Source organism: Diprion similis, chromosome 6 (assembly GCF_021155765.1).
Source record: "Diprion similis isolate iyDipSimi1 chromosome 6, iyDipSimi1.1, whole genome shotgun sequence".
Classification (NCBI taxonomy): Eukaryota; Metazoa; Arthropoda; class Insecta; order Hymenoptera; family Diprionidae; genus Diprion; species Diprion similis.
The window spans coordinates 15,532,793-15,554,387 of NC_060110.1; the positions used below are offsets into that span (position 1 = coordinate 15,532,793).

At 35.0% G+C, this 21,595-nt stretch overlaps 1 protein-coding gene across 1 annotated transcript in view; it reads left to right on the top strand.

Moving 5' to 3' along the window:
• The window catches only part of LOC124406879 (voltage-dependent calcium channel type A subunit alpha-1), a 74,496-nt gene that overhangs the window by 29,009 nt on the left and 23,892 nt on the right, over positions 1-21,595 (top strand). The window contains exons 3-18 of the mRNA XM_046882537.1: positions 2,318-2,435; positions 3,225-3,607; positions 4,368-4,468; positions 6,857-7,012; positions 7,203-7,423; positions 9,690-9,793; positions 10,650-10,765; positions 11,159-11,218; positions 11,390-11,491; positions 15,000-15,212; positions 15,329-15,759; positions 15,953-16,275; positions 16,461-16,580; positions 16,708-17,286; positions 17,588-17,933; positions 18,081-18,245. Coding sequence (XP_046738493.1) covers positions 2,318-2,435; positions 3,225-3,607; positions 4,368-4,468; positions 6,857-7,012; positions 7,203-7,423; positions 9,690-9,793; positions 10,650-10,765; positions 11,159-11,218; positions 11,390-11,491; positions 15,000-15,212; positions 15,329-15,759; positions 15,953-16,275; positions 16,461-16,580; positions 16,708-17,286; positions 17,588-17,933; positions 18,081-18,245 — 3,538 coding nt within the window. The remainder of the gene's footprint in view (positions 1-2,317; positions 2,436-3,224; positions 3,608-4,367; positions 4,469-6,856; positions 7,013-7,202; positions 7,424-9,689; positions 9,794-10,649; positions 10,766-11,158; positions 11,219-11,389; positions 11,492-14,999; positions 15,213-15,328; positions 15,760-15,952; positions 16,276-16,460; positions 16,581-16,707; positions 17,287-17,587; positions 17,934-18,080; positions 18,246-21,595) is intronic.

The window sequence follows — 21,595 nt, forward strand, 5'->3', positions numbered from 1 at the left end:
CTGTTATCTCTATTTTTGAGGCCGAAATAATCGTTAATTACCTTCATAGAATAGACAATATTGTATATCCAAATTTTTACACATTAACAGAAGATGTTCTTTACGAATGGTTTGCAAACTACAGTTACACAGAGTAATTGCAGCGTTTCACTGATTATGGTCACGTTATAGCTTTTCTTTTTATAACGCTCCGAGATCGGATCTCTGCAAAGAGATGATGTTTCGAAAATTGTATTAAAAAATGTCGTCATCGTCGAATTTTGAAGAACGCGATTAATCTTCGAGAGAGCTCGTCGATGGCGTTTGTATCGTATAACCTGGCTCGCAAGGGGCACAAGGGGGTTAATTAAACGCATTAGTTGAAACTTCTGGTCCTCTGACACGCAGTAACGGCCTACCACCAGCCATCGTCCCTTTAATGCGATGAACAACAACAACTCCATCACCGATCGGCCGCTTGGTCACTTCCATCAACAGCTATTATCAAGTCATTTACGCTTTCGTATGTCCGCTGCCGATACATTGTTTCCTAGATGCACTACGCGAACTGAAATTCAATTGTCCCTGCAGCAGTGCCGTTATCACGTAATTTCGCTATCGCGCGTGAATTCCAATTAGTGTAACTTCTGCCTTATACTTGTCGCAAATGAACCACGTTATGTACGTTAGCACTGTGCTTATGAAGCAGCGGTAAGTCAGAGATCTTTTGTAGTCAATTTTCAATCCCATTGAAGGTTGTTTAGTAATGTATTTTAAAATACTCGCCCAACAACGTCCAAATGTATACCGGTTAATTTAAAACGTGTTCGAGCAGTCGAAAATAGATTATTCAATTATTTAATATGTTTTATTTAAGTAATTATTTTTACAATTTTATATCGTAAAATCCAGAATTTCTGAAAATGGAATTGCTCAGTATATTTACGACATTTCGATTCAACGTATGCTTATACTTCTCTAAAATACACCTTCATTCTAAAATAGACACATACCTGTGAAAAAGCAGTAGAATATACCTTTCAAGCCTTTCCTAAAAGATATGCAACAGATCCGCTTGTGCTAAGGCAATGCAAGTCACAATTAAACGTGATTGAATATCCTTAATTTATTATCAACCCTCGACTAAAATAGATTTTCCGATAACTCAGTTTAATTGGGGAGAATCAAAGCGTGAAGGCTTTATAGGTAGACAAGCACACGTCTTCACTTGGCTGTGGTGATGCGATTATGCGAACTATTTCACCCACGGGCCATGGGGTTATTCCTTTCTACCGAGTAACGGGCAAGCTAACTCGATTTCATTCAACGTTAGACACGCCTGTCATTTTCAGATAATGACAGGTATAATTGAGGGGAGACTTCGGTGACTTTCTTCATTTGATCCTTATTTTTATTTTCATACGAGGAAGACTGATGTGAAAAATTCCTTCCACAAATTTCTGAATTATAATAGTATATGTATAACCCCCTAAAAAATTACTTCCAAACATTCCTTCGGCATAAACTTTCCTCGTAGAAGGTTGAAATTTTTTTCTTTTTGTGGGACACGTACTACCGTAATATACAAATTTGTGGAAGGAATTTTTTAATACACTTTTTTCGGTGCGAAATTAAAGGTGGAATCAGATGAGTTTGGTTGAAAACTCCTTTTTCCCTTTGCTGGAAATCATGGTTGTTTGTTCTTTACGTCGTTATAACGTTAATTTCGATCGATAGAGTTTTTTTTTTAAGAAATGGAACGATCATTTTCGAGTCACAACATATTTGACTCGGCTAATCAGAGAGTTGATAAGTCATTAAAGTGATTTGCACCGTCCTGCAAGATTGTTTATGGAATTTAAAAAATTCCCTCTTATTTGGTTACAATCGACTCTCAGAGCTCCGCTCGCGAACCAAACTCGAGTTAACTCGACTATATTTTCATCCTTTTCACTCCTTTCTTCGGCAAGAAAAAAGCATAAGATAAGATGAGACACATCCGAGTTAACTCGAGTAAAGTTTGCAAACAAAGCTTAAAGTAAATTTTATTCAATCCTGTCTTGCCTGCTTAAATCGTGACTGTGATTGGTAAACTCAAATTTGAAGTGATTAAAAAATGATTAGGTATTACGCCAAACTTCTTGGCTAATAACTGTTATCGTTTTTTTTATTATTATTATTATTATTTTTTTTTTTATGGCAATTCATAACCTACGAAGTCTTCGCGTTTCTACCTTTCAGTGTTTGTGCCAAGTCTTTCATATATAAGAATAAAGTTTTGAATTACCTTTCTTCGACTCTCATTCACATTCTTACGTGCAATAATATTTTGTTACAGGTTGGCAGCAGCACAAGAGGCGGCTCAAAGGGATCCTGGATATACGAGTCAGTACCGCCGAAGGCAGAGGTTGGCCGGACTGAGTGGTATCGGTGACTGGACTAGCTTTGGAGGCGAGGTGAGGCGCTCAAATTGATAGCAATTTCAGTGTATATAGGCTAAAGTCTAGTAATCGCAAACGAAACTGTTATGTTATAAATAATAACTAAGTATTTGACTGAAAGACAACTGCATTCATGAGTCACGACTTCCAATGAGATTGAACTTGTCTATCCAACTGCAGTTGTTCAATCATATTTGTTTTTCACAGAATTTTATTAGTTATTCCAGGGAATTCGTTTTGTATCTTGGGATTGTTCCATTAACATTTTATCCACGTTGAAACAATACGGAAATATCCTGGAATATTACTTGTGTCCTGGGAATTTCTTAGATTCTTTATCTACTTACTATAGTGTGCACACGTAGCACTATTCAATTTCAAGCTGAAACGACTGTGGGTTCTCCGTTCAAAGCAATTAGAAACTAAGTTTGTTCGTTTGCCTTTATTAAATCTCAATTCTCTTAAACCGTATATTCTATGCTACCCCAACTGAAATCATTTGAAGAAATTATCCTGGCACGAGGAACTCATTGGCACCAAGAAAGTTCCCCGAATAAAGATTGACTCTTATCTGACGTGAAAGTATTTTTAATTCCGACTTACACTGTTTTCAGGAATTCAGAAAATCTTCATGAATCACTTATCAGTCATAAATCACAAGAAATTTGGATACTCAACTGTACTAGATTGCTACTAATGATTGAATACCTTTATAAATTGAATAAAAAAAAAATAAACAAACAAAAAATAAAGAACAAGTTGCATCGCCAATAATAATTGCATGTTTTCATTTCTCTGCACCAGGTACCTGGTCTGGTCGTCATGGCGCCAGGCCGTGATCAGGGGGGCGGGGGTGGGGGCAACAAAATCCCATCGTCGTTGTTCATATTGAGCGAAGACAACTGTATCCGGAAGCATATACGGTTTATAATCGAATGGCCACCGTTCGAGTACACTGTCCTGCTTACCATCATTGCCAACTGCGTGGTGCTTGCTCTCGAGGAGCACCTGCCCTGCGACGACAAAACCGTCCTTGCTGTAAGCCTCGAAGACACCGAGAACTATTTTCTGGCTATTTTCTGCGTAGAGGCGAGCCTCAAAATCCTGGCACTTGGCTTTGTTCTTCACCGTGGTTCCTATCTCCGAAACGTCTGGAACATCATGGACTTTTTTGTTGTTATTACCGGGTAAGTAAAATTCCTAGTTTATGCACAGGATCATGAAACTCTGTCGTATGCGTATGATATAAGCGATAATTAGCCCGACAAAAATAATTGTTCATATCTGAAATATGGCGGAAAACACGTTTGTCCAACATCTGTTTGAAAGCTAAATTTCAGACCCGCGCCTCATTTCTAGGCTCGTGTCTAGTCATACAGTTTTGGTCAAGAAAATTTCCCCCAGATACATTGTCATTTAGGATGGGGAGTGGACTAATGGTGAGACTTAAACTACGTGAAATAAACGCGAGTTATGATTTTTCTGTTTAAAATTACACTTTGAGATTGTAATACAATTCTACTTTGTATCACTTTAACTATTTTTTAAGAAAAACTTTTTCCATCCATTTGTACTGTCCCTTTCATTGAGTCTGATAAATGTTGGACTTTCTTTATTTCTATCCTAAACTCGTTCTCTGCACAAACAATTTCAGAACTTGGTTGGTTCAAAGGACTATTCATGTCCTCATAAGTGTTGCGTTTTTTGACCATCATTTTAATTGCATCACTGACTGAAGTTTACTTTATTCTTCATCGTTTTATACATTCATTCTGTGTACCATTAAAATCGTATGAACGAGGTCGTTAGGTACTCTACAAATCCGAGTTGTCCAAGGTAGCGGAACGATAATGAGACACGTGTCAATCGCGAGGTTACAAGTAATACTTATATCGGTAAAGTAAGCGGGTGACTGTCATCCAGACTTTAGAATAAAAATTGGATTAGGTCGATGACGGTGTTCGCCGAAACGAACGTGGATGTGGACCTCCGTATGCTGCGTTCGTTCAGAGTCCTCAGACCACTAAAGCTGGTTTCAAAAATTCCAAGTGAGTCAGCAGCTACCAAAATCCCAATAAATCTCACGTTTCCATAGCTGCTGTCGGTGTCTTAGACAATTTATATATTAGATTAAACAATGTCTTAGCCAAGTTGAAATAGATTTCAAAATAGTCTTTACGCTATACTGTCATAGAAAATGATGTACCCAACAGTAATTGAAATAGTGCTTCCAGTGTCTTGGGCCAAGATCAGATTGCAGTCTCTCTCTCATACAAAGAATATGGCACAGTTTACAGACATGCTATGACATTCTATACTTGACTATTTATAGTCATTGCATCAATCACGCCGTGCGTCGTCAAGTTCTTTCGCAAGAAATATGCCACAACAAATTATCACAATTTTTTTATTTCCCGCCAAATCATTGCATCTTCATCTCGGTGCTCATCGTAGTTTGTCTTCGTTCTATTCCATATGAGGCAAGTAATGGAGATTTAGTGGTGTCTCGGCGTTTACACTTTGGCCGTGTCCAGTTATTTGCCGAAGTGTATATTCAGTTAGTTCTTAACAGAAATGTTCCATTTTATCAAAGCAACGATGTCTGAACTTGGCAGTAGATAAATTCATATAGATTTCTCTATTATATCAGGAAGTGTGAACTATAATAAATCGTCGGTCATAGACCATTCTGACTATGATAGATAGATGTCCACTAGATGAGTTCCCTTTGCTCAATCAACAAATATACACTGGAATTTCGCTAGAAACTAATCACGTATTTAATCTCTTATTAATATAAAATCTACACTGATGGTATTTACTTTGTTGCGTTGATGCTTATTTCCACTACAGAATCATAGATTCGACTATAGGTAATTATATGTCATAGATTTGTACACTGTACAATTCGATCCCATATATTCTATACTGTTTGCTAGATATTTTCGTTTCATATTTTGTCATTCGATTTTGTTTCGTAGGTAATATTACTATATTAATCATATATTTTCAGACGACGTGCGAAAAGTGGACATTTAAGATTTACCAATTCTCGCAAATAACAATACGTCAACACTCTGCAGTTAGGGAACGGATACTATAGTTTTCCTATTCGAATTTCGAAGAATAATAAATAAATTCGAAACAAGGATCCATACCGAGACCCGTTCTAAACTTTGTTTCAAAAAGCACAATGTTCACTTATTTCTATCGACAAATAACCAACTGCATTGTGTTGTACACAAATAGATAGTATAAATAATATATACCTATATTTTATGGTTGTTTTTATACTTGAAACTATAGACATAGAACTAGAACTATTGTCCATAGAATAGAATTGAAGCATATCTTATCACTCAATTGAAACAGCTCCATTTATGCTCCTTTTTACAATGTGGAATAACGAAATGGCATTATACATTCAAATATTCTACTACCTCCGCTGAAATCAATGTAGTAACATTTTTCAAAGTTTCAACAATACAACAATCGATGTTGCGCCTACTAATCATCTGTCGAAAGATTTCACCTTCTATTTAAACGAAATTCAAGTTGTATTAATTTGGTCAAAGTGCCAACATAATTGTTGTTATTTTCTGCATATAAAGGAAGAGTATAGTTACTCTCCACGTTACTTGCTGCACAGTCATAACACGAGTGACATTACTATACTTGTGTAATGAAAAGTAAAGGATGATTTCTAATACTTTTGAACCATTGATGTATAGATCTTTGATATTTCATATTAGGGTTATCGATAGATGTTAGATCAGTACATTAATAAGTAAATAAGTAGCAATAGCCTTATAGAGTAGTAAGTAGTAAAGTGTGGCGGGGTGTGTGTTTGGGGCAGGCTCATCACGGTGTCTACACAGCGCATGGATCTACGTACGCTGCGTGCTATACGTGTGTTGCGACCCCTCAAACTTGTCTCCGGCATACCTAGTGAGTACATTTGTTTTTATGGATGAAACGCCCGAGGAAGGTAATAGATTATGCCGATGAATCCACGTGACTCGTTATAACGAGAAATATCACTAAGTAGAAGCACCAATAATTGTATTCTTACAAACGTGAGCAGTAATTGCTTGATTCTTGAACTATTTTAAAGTTATATATCCGAACTCCTTGTAGCAGTACCCCCGTGTGAGAGAAATCTTTCCCTGCAATGAAATCCAATGACTTTTAAAATATTTATCGCTAAATCGACATTTTGTTATGTAACGTTAAAGTTTATACCTTTGAATTGAATGAGCCTAACAGAGTCACGAGCTCCTTGGATATTTTTCTTTCTAACTCATTCAATTTCGAATCTGGCAGATTATGATACATCCAATTTACACGATAAGTCAATCATTCAATATTCGATCCCTCAATCAAAAGAAGAAATAACGAATTGTATCACGTTGTAATTGTTCTGTTTTTACAATCAGGCCTGCAAGTGGTGCTCAAATCTATCATCAAGGCGATGGCACCATTGTTGCAGATAGGCATGCTGGTCTTGTTCGCCATTATTATATTTGCCATCATTGGTCTGGAATTTTATTCAGGCGCTTTGCACAAAACATGCTACAGCATAGATGATTTGAGTAAGTTATCGTCTACTTTATTACACCCACCTATTACGTGCTGATATTTCTATTCATTTATCATCAGCTTGATTATTATTCACGATAAGTCAACATTTATATAATTATTCATTTAAATCTTTCCTTTTTATTTCGTCTACTTTACTATCCAAAAAAAGGAAATCAGCTAATGAAAATTCTCCGTGAACAGCTGTAGTAATGAAAGAGGGCGATACAGCTGTGCCGTGTTATTCCGACAACCAGACAGATCATCCTGAAGGTGCTTACGTGTGCAACGCCAGTGTTTCCACATGCCTCGAGCGTTGGGATGGGCCAAACGAAGGAATTACCAGCTTCGACAACATCGGCTTCGCGATGCTCACCGTTTTCCAGTGCATCACTATGGAGGGCTGGACTGCCATATTGTACTGGGTAATGCAAGCGATATGTCCTTCAGTGTTAATTATTGATTCATTACCATTATACCTCTTTGTGTGTCGTCTGCTTTTTCAATTCATTCATAATTTATAGCACATCCAAAATTAATCAGCAGCTTTTCATCTAGTCTAATTATTATTGCTTTTATCAATTATTCGAGATACTATAGGGAAATACTAAGCGGTTGTGTTCAAAGTGCAGTCAAACAAATTTTACGCAAAATTTCTCATAGCGCGACTAGTGACTTTAAGCCATGAGGGCTGTGTAGTATGACTTTATATCGTCTAAAGAGACAAAAGTATGAAAGAATTTTTCTCAGCTCGTGCGTAAATGAAAAACACAAAAATAAAATAATTTCAAGCACAAAATTGACAAAACAGACAAGATTATTAGCGACATTATGGAACCTGTCGTGATTTTCAAAAAAGAAAAAAAAATATACATACAATATGCGAAAAATGTTGAAAAATTCATAATTTTTCGTTGAAAGCTCTTCGGTAAAAATTATCATACAAGAAGAAAATTTCGTGACTGGTGTTGTAAAATCAATTATCAATGTTAAAAAGAACAATTGTTTCACATCATAACGATTAACGTATTTTCAAAATATAAATATATTTTTAAATTTTAACGTATTATGCTAATGACGTATCAATCTCGGATGTAAGTTAAGCCTCATTCCTAAAGCTCGTCAGATTTCTTCTTTATTGGGATTTCTATCTTCTCTATATCGGTTAATCGCTTTCGATCGACTGAGTTCTCTATCTTAAATATTACCCTCCCTGAGGGTATTAGTAAATTTACCTACCATATTTTTCGACAGCCGTAAAATTAATCATGTTTTGCACATCTTTAATCCTAGACTAAGCTCAAATTTCGCGTTAAAACCAATTCTATTTTTTTCGCGCTGACCCTTCAACGAGAGCCATGGTTTCTACCTTCTCCGACACTTTCTGAAATCTTTCCATCATCCTTAATGTGCGCATAAATGTATGAATGTTACAATAGAAGGATACTTTTGTACCTCGGAAATTACTCGCATAACCATCAAATTCAATGTTAAAATGAACAAAGATTCTTTTTTAGTTGATAGAGTCAAGTTTTTAAACTTTTCCGATTATAAATTAAGCCCATTTGTATGTCGAGTACAAAACAATGAGTACATCTATAAAACAATTTTAAAATATATTATTACGATCTATCGATTAATTGTTAGATGTTTAAAAAAAAATTGTGTTGCACTTTTGTCATTTGCAATTTGTGGCTATACATGTATATTACTGTCTCTTATGCTTACCATGTGCATTTTATCCGTTGCGTTATTTATTTATCTATTTTCTTGTTCCGTTATATTCGGTGATTGTATAATGATTTTCCGTTAACAATTGGCAGTTATTGGTGTCCTTCATGTAGTATTATTTCAGATTGATATTTGGGGTTTGGGTGGCTATTGTGTGTTAAACACAGCTCAAGTATACGATACGCACGAAATACTTAATACTGAAACACTGACGTATATATACAACTTGCTCAGTATGACATTGACAGTTTTGGTCCTCCATTACTAACTACTTTAATAGTATACTAGAAAAAATGAAAAAAAAAATGAAAAAATATAACAGTGCAGTTGTGCAGAGGGCAATATCAGCTGATATGAATTTATAGAAATCAGTTTACGATGCAGTGACGCTATAAAGATATGACTAACGAAGCATAAAATATTATTTTTTATTTCTTGAAACTTTGCTCAGCAAAATTCGTATACATAAATTTCCGACGCGAAATATTCTAATATCAGGCCTGATTAGTCTTCTGCACAACCCAGTTACGTATAACAACTGAAAAATGTTGAAGGAAGTTCATTTGAATATACAGGATTACCAGACTTGCAACATTACGAACTTCTTTATATTCTGGCCAAAATTATACCGCTTTTCGAAATTATCTTAATCTGGTGTGAAAAATAAACATACTTTTTGAATGCAAGTACAATGCTGTATCTAAGGAAGTTGGCAGATTCACACAATTCTTTTGAAAAAAAAACTACACACTATGTACTTTTTTGCTAAACTTACGCTTTCATCTATGAACCTTCTATTCGAAATAATTCGCCAGCTAAATCACTGCCAACTCTACTTATAAAGATAAGCTATCAATGCATATATCTCGATGTTGTTTGCTAACTGGTGTCTGAATGGGTAATATTACTTAACCAACAATAGTTTAAGCTTCATGATATTTGATTTATGGTGAATTACAGACAAACGACGCCCTAGGGAACATGTTCAACTGGATTTACTTTATTCCCTTGATAGTTCTTGGCTCTTTCTTCATGCTCAACTTAGTTCTTGGTGTTCTCAGTGGGTGAGTATGTTTTATTTTTCTTTCATCCGTTCGCGATGTGTCAAGCTGAGATTGATTAATACACAAAATTTTAAATAACATCGCTATTTTTTCACCTCCAGACCCAATGTATGACTTTTATTTTGTTCCATTTAACGCTGTTAAAATAATAACTTTATCAGATTGATCGAAATATATTTTTGCCGCCGAAATCTGGACACAGGATTAAAGATGAATTCGAATAATATACCTACGGATTAGTTCTGTAGCATTTGAGAAAACCAATTCAAATATTCTCTGGTATTATGATACGATAAAAATGTTCCAAGTTACAGATTAGGTACCCGTGTTCTTAGCAAAGACTTTTTACTTCATTTTATGTTATTGGTTAAGGTCATTTAATTTTTTTTTCTTCTGCTATCCCGGATACAGTGAATTTTCCAATGAGAGAACTCGCGTGGAAAGACGAGCTGCATATCAGAATGCTAAAAGAAAGAGGCTGTTCACGACTGCATTCAGTTCTTATTTAAAGTGGATCACACAAGCAGGTTTTCAGCCAATTTTTATTGAAAGTATAACAATTGCTAGATTGTAATCGCTAAATTCACCTTATTTTGATAATAGAATATACCTACGTGATTTCGAAACTTGAGATATAGCGACTTGAATAAATTACAAAATTCTCTATTTGTTCGTAAGATATTTCGACTAGTGTCGGGCAGCTGATAAGTCCAGTAACGCTATTTGAGGAGAGATTTTTCGCATCATCCCCATTCGTCTAATCGAGAGGTCCCGATCCTTATTGCGCTAAAGTATTACAGCTACATTCGATGCTGTAGTAATCTGTAAATGTAATTTGTATTTGTACCGCTTGTAGTGAGTTTGCAAAAGAGAGAGAAAAAGTGGAAAACCGTCAAACATTCTTGAAACTACGAAGGCAGCAGCAACTCGAAAGAGAACTCAATGGCTACGTTGAGTGGATCTGCAAAGCAGGTAAGGTGGCCAATCTCCCGCGTAATTCCTTGAGCTAAGCTTCGAAATATTGCATCTCAACACGATGATTTCATCCCGTTTACTTACCAAGCTCCGCACAAGCAGGTTTATTTTCAAGATAAATTACGTAGAAAGTATTGAGTAAAAATGTATAATACAAAACGTTTCATAAATCTTGCGTAGCTGAATCACGTCAGGTTTAATATATGTGACATGTATATATGACTATGTAAGGCATATGTTAGTATATGTATATATATATATATATATATATATATATATATATATATATATATATATATATATATATATATATATATATACCTGCAATACCTCCTGCTTATTAATAAGCTAGTATGATTGCAACAACTTAATATTTATGAAATTTTACAGAGGAGGTAATACTCGCCGAAGAAAGAACCACAGAGGAAGAGAAAATGCACATTATAGAAGGTAGATGCTCCTTTGTTACGATACCTTTGTGTTACTCCTCCACGAATTCTGAACTCTGGGAATTTTATTCCTATAAATTTCTTTCTCGTTCCCAAATCTCGTGGTAAACTTCGACTGTACATATTCTTTGATGAACCAAACCTTGACCTAAATATTGTCGAATTGTTGCAGCGAGAAGAAGAGCAGCTGCGAAGAGAAAAAAATTAAAAAACCTCGGAAAAAGCAAAAGTACCGATACTGAAGAGGAGGAGGGTGAAGATGACCCGGATGATGGTGAGTTGTATATTTTCCAATAAAAATTAGCCTTTTTTTTTCCTTTCTTTATTTATTTTTCTTTTGCCTTGAAATTTCACGTTTCCACTCAATGAGTGATCACATGCCGCAGTGAAATGAAAAACATAAGACCAACCACCCAATGTGGAATTAATCGACGTTATATATGTATATCAAGTCATGAATTATTTTAGTTCCCCTTTAGTGTCAATTGTTACAAATATTGTGCATAAGTATAAGGAATGACCTTTGACTTGTGATAAATTCAAAAACAATTCATTTTCATCATCATCTCACGCAATAGCTCTCCAATATCACTGTTATTACTGCTGTTATACAGGATTTACAGTTTAACGCTATATATCATGTGAATATACATACATATTATCACTTGTTTTTCATAGTATACCAATGAAATGAAAGAATATTTTTATATTTTCGAAAGAGAGAGAAAGAGAGAGAGAGGGAGAGAGCGAGAGAAAGCGAGAGAAAGTGAGAGATGAGATGCTTCTTAATTTAAATATCATGTTGAATAATTAACAGCCAACTTGTCAATGAAAATTCTAAACACACGCTATCAGATGCTCCTCTTGTTTCAGTGCCTAAGAAAAAACTAAAAGGTAACTACACGATGCAACAAGTATTGTACGAGTAAAATGTTGTTATTATAACTGTATGTTTTTAAAATTTACAGTAAGCGTTACAGTAATGTTTAATTATGTATACCGTATGACGTGTGCCATTCTGCTATAATAAGGTTGGCTGCGTCTCGTAGCTAGAGTTGTTGTTACAATCATATTAGCATAGAGCTACTGGATATCTATTTGTTTTATCACTTCCGCGGCGCTATTACCACGCAAATGTGCTGTAAAAAAGAAATAATTACACGCGTTGTTCAGCTCTGTCTATTGCAAGCTAAAAGCGATACTTGATTCAATTATGATAGATCCAAAAAATTTATTCCGTTAGATCAAAAAGACAATTGTTTTCACACTTAATTACGTCTTGTACAATCATTAAAGTCCCTAATTTCTATAAGGTGACGAAATAAATTTCCAAAGAATTTAATTCATATCTCGATTTCAGCATCACTCTCTCATTTTATTTTCACGTCACGTTAAGTCCATTAATTCTATGCTCATTGACTTATGAAACACGGCGGAGTGTCGTGATTATGATCAATGAATTTAATTTTCTCTAATAGGTATTGCTTCTGTTGGCTGGTGATAATATTCATTTCCTTCAGACGGAGTATTTGCAATATCATCCATCTATAATTTGGCTATTTTGTTCTTTCTTCATTTTTATTTACTATCTCTAAACAATGACTAGACTCAACGAATGCATCCCTTCAATCTTGTAATCATAGGTGAACAATTGCATCTTGGTACTTGATTCTGCGTGGATATTTGCTATTATTTATCATTGATGAATTATATATATATATATATAGATATTTCATTCGTCTAAATTTTCTTAGGGTAAAATGATTATAATTTTCTTTTAAATCCCAACACTCACTCGGAGATTATACGAGAGAATGAACATTCCAAAAGTATTGACAGTGCAATCGGAGTGATAAGAAGCTACAAAATATTGTGATTGCTCTGATCTACGTGTATTTAGGTATGCGGTGACAGTGAGGCTTGACTCACTGATTGATGTATTAGCTAACAGTCGCTGTAAGGTGATCCAATGTAGTTATTAGTCCAACTTGAGACATTTCTGTAGCTGCAATTCCTCTAGATTACTAAGGCCAGCTGCTGATGTCGCAGCTTTTTGACCTACTATAGCTATCATAGTATTTCCCGCTTGTAGAAACATTGCGTTAGATTAGATTATGATGTCATAAAATAAGAAACATTTGAGTTTAGTTGAAGTGATAGCTTTTATGTATAATGAGGGGTGGGCGGGGGGGGGGGGGGGGGGGGGATGAAGAAAAAAAAAAACAATAGTAAAGATAAAGAAATAAATAAAAGAAAGAGAAAACGTATAGTATAGAGTATATGCCAAGTTGATGCTTACCTAAAGTAATTGTAACGTTCCTGTAACAATAATAGCCATAGTTGATGACATGTGTAAGCTGTAGACTACATATTTTAGTTTCCCTAAAAGAATAGGGAGGTTGGTGAGCAAAAAATGAATACTCGTTATTAATTTTATTAGATGCGAGGTAGTCATACATTGAGCTTATGTCATTTTGATATAAGTTTGTATTCATATGACGCGATGGTTTCTCTAAAAGTATGAAAATAAGAAATACCGAAATTCTAAACATGAACTTAGATATCAGTGTTTTATTTTAAACCGCATCCAAATCAGGAAAACTTTCAGATTGGTTACATTTCATTCTAAGATGGTTTATTTCATTAAAATGATTATTTTCTACAATACGACTTGAAATTTATTTTTTAATTGTGGTGGGATCGTTAAATACTTAATTCCACAGCACTGTGTCAATCAATTATGATTAACGAATATCAACATCAAATATGTTACCAAAAAAAAAAAAAACGAACAGTATTCGTGCTAGTGAATTACTTGAAAATAATCTTCTGAACAAAACGAGGCATCCCCGGATGAAATCGAACAAATGTATTAGATTTTTTCAATATTTTGAAGAAATTTGGAATTGATCACCGGTATTTAAGATTTTGGTCATAAATATGTGAATATTTTTTATGTTTGTCATTTTCGGCCGAAACATTGTAGCTTACAAATATTTTAATATGGTAAATCGTCAAAGTCTGACTACCTCATAATAAAATTATATAATAATAAGTATCAAATTTTGGCTCGGAAACCTTCTTAAGGCTAACGTAACAAAATTATTCCCAATTTTGGAGGTGAAATATCATATGGAAAGCCAGATGAGTTACGTTGATGAATTTTTTTATTACTTTTTATATTTATCTACCATTCACGTCTGATTTCTGAACTTCTTCATAACAGAAAGCTGTTAAAATTTTATTCTATTTTATTTTCATGCATATGCATAATGAAATATTGACAAAAATTTTCATTAGAACTGACAATAGGCCGTGTCATTAAATTATAATCCTGATGTCATGATGGTGTATTAATTAATGGTTTTTGAGAATCACAACATCGAGAAGCGACGCAGTCATCCACGGCGTAAGAATATTCCTTAAAAAGTTTTTCCACCCTGAGTGAAAATATACACGACACGTGTTGTATATTTACCCAAATATATCCAGTAAATTGGAGATTCCTCTGCGACTTGTCATTTTTAATTAATCATTTAATATTTTCGCCTTGTCTCTTAGATACGATTATCCTTTCTTTTCCTTCTGGGTAACATTTATGTATACTGAGGATGTGTACTAATTTATGAATTGCTTTGATCTACTTCGACAATCTGTAATATACATATATGAATATTATTTGACAGTATTTAAAAAAAAATGGTATTTTATGGTATTACCCATTTATAGAAAGTTAGCCATGTTCGTTAAGCATTTGTTGCAAGAATAAATTATGATTATAGGGTTTTCGAGAGCTTCCTACCTCAAGTCTAAGGTGAAAAACAAAGGTGCTTGTCTACAATTCTGGCGAGTGGAAAAAAGATTTCGCTTCTGGATTCGTCACACTGTTAAAACACAGTGGTTTTACTGGTTTGTGATCGTTCTTGTGTTCTTCAATACTGCATGCGTGGCAGTGGAGCATTATGACCAGCCACTATGGCTCGAACAGTTTCTATGTAAGTACAAAGCTTCGGAATGAGATTTTACCTAATTACAATGATCGTGATGTACCCGTTACCCATAGTAACTCAGCAGACAACTTGCGGTCTAAGTGAAAAATTTCGTTTTATAGATTACGCGGAGTACGCGTTCCTCGCTCTATTCATGATGGAGATGTTCATAAAAATGTATGCACTTGGTCCACGTATCTACTTTGAGTCGAGCTTCAATCGATTTGATTGCGTCGTCATATCCGGGTCAATATTTGAGGTGATCTGGTCGGCAGTTAAGGAAGGCTCTTTTGGCCTGTCCGTCCTGCGAGCTCTTAGACTCCTCCGAATTTTCAAAGTCACCAAGTACTGGGCCAGTCTAAGGAACCTCGTAATATCACTGCTCAATTCTATGCGCAGCATCATTTCTCTCCTCTTCCTGCTCTTCCTCTTCATACTGATCTTTGCGCTGCTCGGTATGCAGCTCTTCGGTGGTCAGTTCAATTTTGAAGAATCGGAGACACCTCCTACAAATTTCAACACATTTCCTATTGCGCTGCTTACTGTCTTCCAAGTAAGAAATTCACCTGCATTATTATTATAATCTCATATTTTCAAGTTATAATCTCGAGTAAAAGTGAAGGGCACATTGGCTAGAGAAATTGTTTCATTGCCTCTGCTTTTATGAGAATAGATAATAACATAGGTGTGTAACACAATCGTTGTATTCTAATCGTTTAACAATAATTTGTTGTTACGTTGAACAGATATTGACTGGTGAAGACTGGAACGAAGTGATGTATCAGGGCATCAATTCTCAAGGTGGCTACAAAAAGGGAATGGTATATTCCCTGTATTTTATAATATTAGTCTTGTTCGGCAACTACACACTGCTGAATGTATTCTTGGCTATCGCCGTCGACAATCTTGCCAACGCTCAGGAATTAACCGCGGCGGAAGAGGAACAAGAAGAGGAAGATAAAGAGAAACAGATGCAAGAATTGGAAAAAGAAATGGAGGCATTACAAATGGGAGCTGATGGGACAGCGCCAAATGTGGAAATATGTCCACCAAGTCCGACACAAGATTTGTAAGTATAAATCCTATCCACGACTGCGTTCACCGTAATGTTATCTGATTATAGTATTAAAAAAATGTTACTTTAAAATTGATCGTTGACGTTATAAATTCGGCTCCTCTTTTCAATATGACTGATCGAACCGATTGTATATCATGATTTGAGATTAAAACTCCTTCTCTTGATTCCAATTCCAGTAAAAGTGGGAAAGGTAAAAAGCAAGCCTCCGAGGAGAAGAAACAAGATGCTGAAGAGGACCCGGGACCAAAACCAATGCTGCCATACTCCTCCATGTTTATATTATCCCCAACAAATCCGTAAGTTGTAGCTGCTTCTGGTTGCAGCTCTAATTCAATTTAGTATTGCACGAGTAATCATAATTCAACTGACAGTGAAACAGAAAGTAACGAATGATGTTTGACTGCGTATTGTTTTCTGTTGCAGCATAAGGAGAGGTGCCCATTGGGTGGTGAATCTACGTTACTTTGACTTTTTCATAATGATCGTGATAATCCTGTCCAGCGTGGCGTTGGCCGCAGAAGATCCAGTGATCGATAAATCGGTGCGAAACTATGTGTTGAATTGTTTTGATCATGCATTCACAGGAGTGTTTGCCGTAGAAATGATACTGAAAATTATTGATTTGGGCGTAATATTGCACCCTGGATCCTATTTGCGAGAATTTTGGAACGTTATGGATGCGGTTGTGGTGATATGTGCGGGAGTTTCGATCGTCTTTTCTAAACTGAGCGATCCCACGTCGACGGGGACGATGGGTCAAAATTTGTCGACTATAAAATCTCTCCGCGTCCTCAGGGTGTTGAGGCCACTTAAAACTATTAAAAGAGTGCCGAAATTGAAAGCAGTGTTTGACTGTGTTGTGAACAGTTTAAAGAATGTTATAAATATTCTCATAGTGTATATATTGTTCCAATTTATTTTCGCTGTTATTGCTGTACAGCTGTTTAACGGAAAGTTTTTTTATTGCAACGACGAAAGCAAGTACACTAAGAGCGACTGCCAGTAAGTTTTCTTTATTTATTCTTATTAATTGAATAGCAATATGAAAGTTCAAATATCGCCATCAGAATCTTCATTTCGAACTTATACCGTCGATATTGACTATTCGGTAAGAATAATTGTCGATGAAATATTTTTAATCGAGTGATTGAATAGCCGTGAGGAGTGTTAAGCAAAATCGTCAAGTCACTTAACCCAGGACTGCTCTGCTTTGTGCATACTTCTACTTGTAGAATATTGTCTAGATGTAATACGCGTTATAGGTATGCACGGGAAATTCTAATTCATATCCATCGTGTTTCAGGGGTCAGTATTTCAAATTTGAACCTGACACGTTGTTACCTACTCCAAAAAATCGGACCTGGGATACCCAACACTTTTATTATGACAATGTGATGGTTGCAATGCTTACCTTATTTGCGGTACAGACGGGGGAAGGCTGGCCTCAAGTTTTACAAAATTCTATGGCTGCCACGCACGAGAACAAGGGTCCTATTCAAAATTTTAGGATTGAAATGTCGATTTTCTACATAGTTTATTTTATAGTATTTCCATTCTTCTTTGTCAACATCTTCGTGGCCTTAATCATCATCACATTCCAAGAGCAGGGTGAAGCTGAATTGCAGGATGGTGAAATAGACAAAAATCAGGTACGCCATTCTTCTGCGAAAATCTTCTATCCCTATCATAAATGTACTCTATTGGTGTGACGAAACTATTCGATACGACAGAATTCATATTCGTTTAATTCATGGTCTCTGTTTTCACAATTATTCATTTTGTCTATTTGTTGACAGAAATCTTGTATTGATTTTACGATACAAGCAAGACCACTGGAAAGGTATATGCCAAACAAACGGAACAGTGTAAAGTACAAAATTTGGCGGGTCGTAGTTTCAACGCCGTTCGAGTATTTCATTATGATTCTCATCGTTCTCAACACCCTGCTACTTATGATGAAGGTATGCATTCGTTTCATATTAAATATTGTACACATATATATGTATATATACCCTGTATTCTCTACATATTTCAATATTCGATCTAGAGCGTTTATAATCGGTATAGAAATATGAGGAAATGGTCGAAGTTACACGAACATGTCGAATGGAAAATCCAAATTCGTCTGAATCTCAAGATTATTTCACCCGGATACTTATATAATACTTAATAAAACTTTGGCCGCTCCGTCATGCCATAACCGCGACGTAAACTTACTTTGAAATTTCAAAAAATTTCCTTTAAGACGATATTTTACTCGGCCGTTTTTTGATTATACGTCCATACCTATTGAATATATTATATATACATTAATAAAATCACGTCGTATCAGAATACGCTAATAACCCAAAAAGGAGAAACTGCATTTTTGCTATATCGTGTAAGACAGGTGCGTACGTACATTCGATAAAGTGATTATGACGAATATTTTATCATTATTCTAACTATTTTTGGCAAATTTAACCAATCGAACATACATTTTAATCTGACCGTTACTCGTAATGATAATGAAAAATCATTAGGCGCGGGGAAATAATGCAACATAATACATTAACAGAAATTGAAGTAACGGGTAACGATGCAACGACTTGTTTATACCTGCCTGCGTACTTGTGTGTTTTTTGTGTCTTGTTTAATTTTGTCGATACACAAATCTCTGAAATTCACGGTGTGGTATCATCAATGATTATATTGTATTAGAGCAAACATGTTATTGTCATGGTACGCATATCGCATATACTGGATCATTTCGTGCGAAAACTTACGGCAGCTTCGGCGTTTAGTGAAATTGCTGACCGTGACAGAGGATGAAATCGCAATTCACCGTACAGATATTTCTATATGTATAAGCTTTGCACGAAATTATCCGATGTGTATTTAAATTCGGCTGGGAGGTGGTTCTAATCTGAAATACTATTTTTTTTTTTCGCTGTCGTTTCTTCAACCGAATTATTTTGACATCTTCAAAAGTATTTTGCTGGCAAAGTGTCAGGCTTAAGAACAAAGTTATGAATTTTCATTTATACATATTGCTTCTATTGTTTGTACAAATGTACAATTACTATTTATACATTCTTTTTTCTTTCATTATTTTCATAAAATCTTTTCATAAAATTTGAACTTGTGAATTGCTTGTGATTATTTTCAAATTTCGTTCAATTTTATTTTTTCATACAGTCCGCATGTCAAGCATTTTGTCTCTGTTTTCATGTAATTGTGCAGCCTCAAAATACGTCGGAAAATAGTTTTGGTTCATGAAACGATTAACTTTTACTAAAATTGCACTACAGCTTCACGGTGTTAATGGATTGAAATAACGCACAGAAAATGCTTAAAAACTTTGTCGTAGACGGAATGAATAATAGTTTTAAAAAAAAACTGAAACAAGTTCTCTTCGCATCAGAAGTCGAGTGCAACATGTTTAAATTAGTTTCATCCTTCAAAGTCAAAATAATGTATACATATATTTTTCTTATCAGTTTCAAATTTTTTTTGCAAATGTTGAGTACCCTCGTAATTTTTTTGTTCCATTCTGTCGTCAAAATTGTAACAATGAAAACGAATTGTTTAATTTTTTGTAAGAAATGAGAACGTAATATCTTCACAGACCTTGCATGATTTTCACGAATGTTTGTACACGAATCGAACTTTTGCTTTTAATTCCTTCACTCATGCCTTCACAATGTGTGGGTATAATTTCATTTCCCTTTTTTTGGTGGTAGTAATGATTATTGATATTACTACTGACTGATATGAACTTTAATGATCTTTACATGTCCTTCCGTTTTATTGAATTTGATGTTATTGGTCACAGTTTGCTTCAAACGATGTATAACTTCGTTTTCTAAATTATCATTTCGCAAAGATCTAAAAAAAAAATCAGTGTTGTACTACTTCTAGTTTGATTTTGTGATACAAGCTCTATTCTGCTACTTGTTTTTCTTTTAAACGTTTTGTTTCGGGACAACGGTGATTTTTTGTACAGATGCACAAGACACGGGCTGCATAAATCTGTGACTGCATAGCGTGCACACCCTGATATTAAATCGATGCACCCAGCAAACGTGAAAATTGATATTGTTTTTGAATAGTGTGATCAGCACCTATTGCAAAAAACCTGATGTTCATTGGTTTAAATTTGTTTGAATTCAGAGAGCATAGAAACCAAAATCGAACAACAGATATTCACTTGCAGCATGTAATATTTTCACCACATCACAATTACACACCTAAGACAATAACGTAATACACATATATGTATTGCATGGTGGCTGCCGGAAAATCATTCGAATGTTGACCGATGTATGCACGGGGCACTAGCCTAACGCAAAACAAGCTCCAGACCCCTTTCTGAACCAAAACCTGAAAAGAAACCTTTAATAATTAATTAATTATGTATTTTTTGTTCGTTAACGTTCAGTAATTCCGAAATGTTGATTTTACTTGTTTCTCAATTATTTGCGATAATATGCTCTTGATTTTCAGACACTAACACATCGTTTCATGTGTCCGCGGTATAGACAAATTTAATGTAAATCAATATACGGATAATCGACAAGCATTTATTGATAGGGGTATTTCAGAACTCATGAAATTGACAATAATAAGAAACACATGAATGCACAAAAAGTGTAACTACTAATCGTCTAATAATAATAATTATTTAATGATTGCGATTATTGAACAGATTTTCAAACTTTTAATCATCTCTGTGAAAATTATAAATTAGGCTCAATATGTGGTCAGAAATGATCTTACATTTGATACATAGCGAATGAATATTTCTCATAAAATGAAGTGAAAAATAAAAACATCTTCGAGGACTTAGTATTCTCACACAGCTGCGTACGTTGACCGTAAATATTGTTAATGTAAAATAAATGCAGACAATTGTGTCATCATAGCTTATTAGGAATTTTCGATGCATGTAACCGTATTTTTTTCGTCTGGATACTGAAAAATGTTTGGTTAAAAGAATTTGCTTTGTCCTAAAGTTGCTCATTTCTGCAATTGTCTATTTCATTTACGCCAAATACGAAGTTTTAAGATTATTCTTGGCATCATTGGATCTACCAAAAGTACAGTTCGATATCATTCCTGGATGGCTTGTCATTTTACTAACTTTCGAGTAAAAGTAATTGGCCAAACTACCCATAACATGCCTGTATATTTTACGAAACGGTGTCACGAGTGCTCGTAACTTGAAACCACGTAGTATGTGCGATCACTTGGTATATATCTTATCTATCTATATCCAGCGCGTGGGTGGCGGGCACGCCTTTCCTCAAATTTATCGATGATGCCGATACAA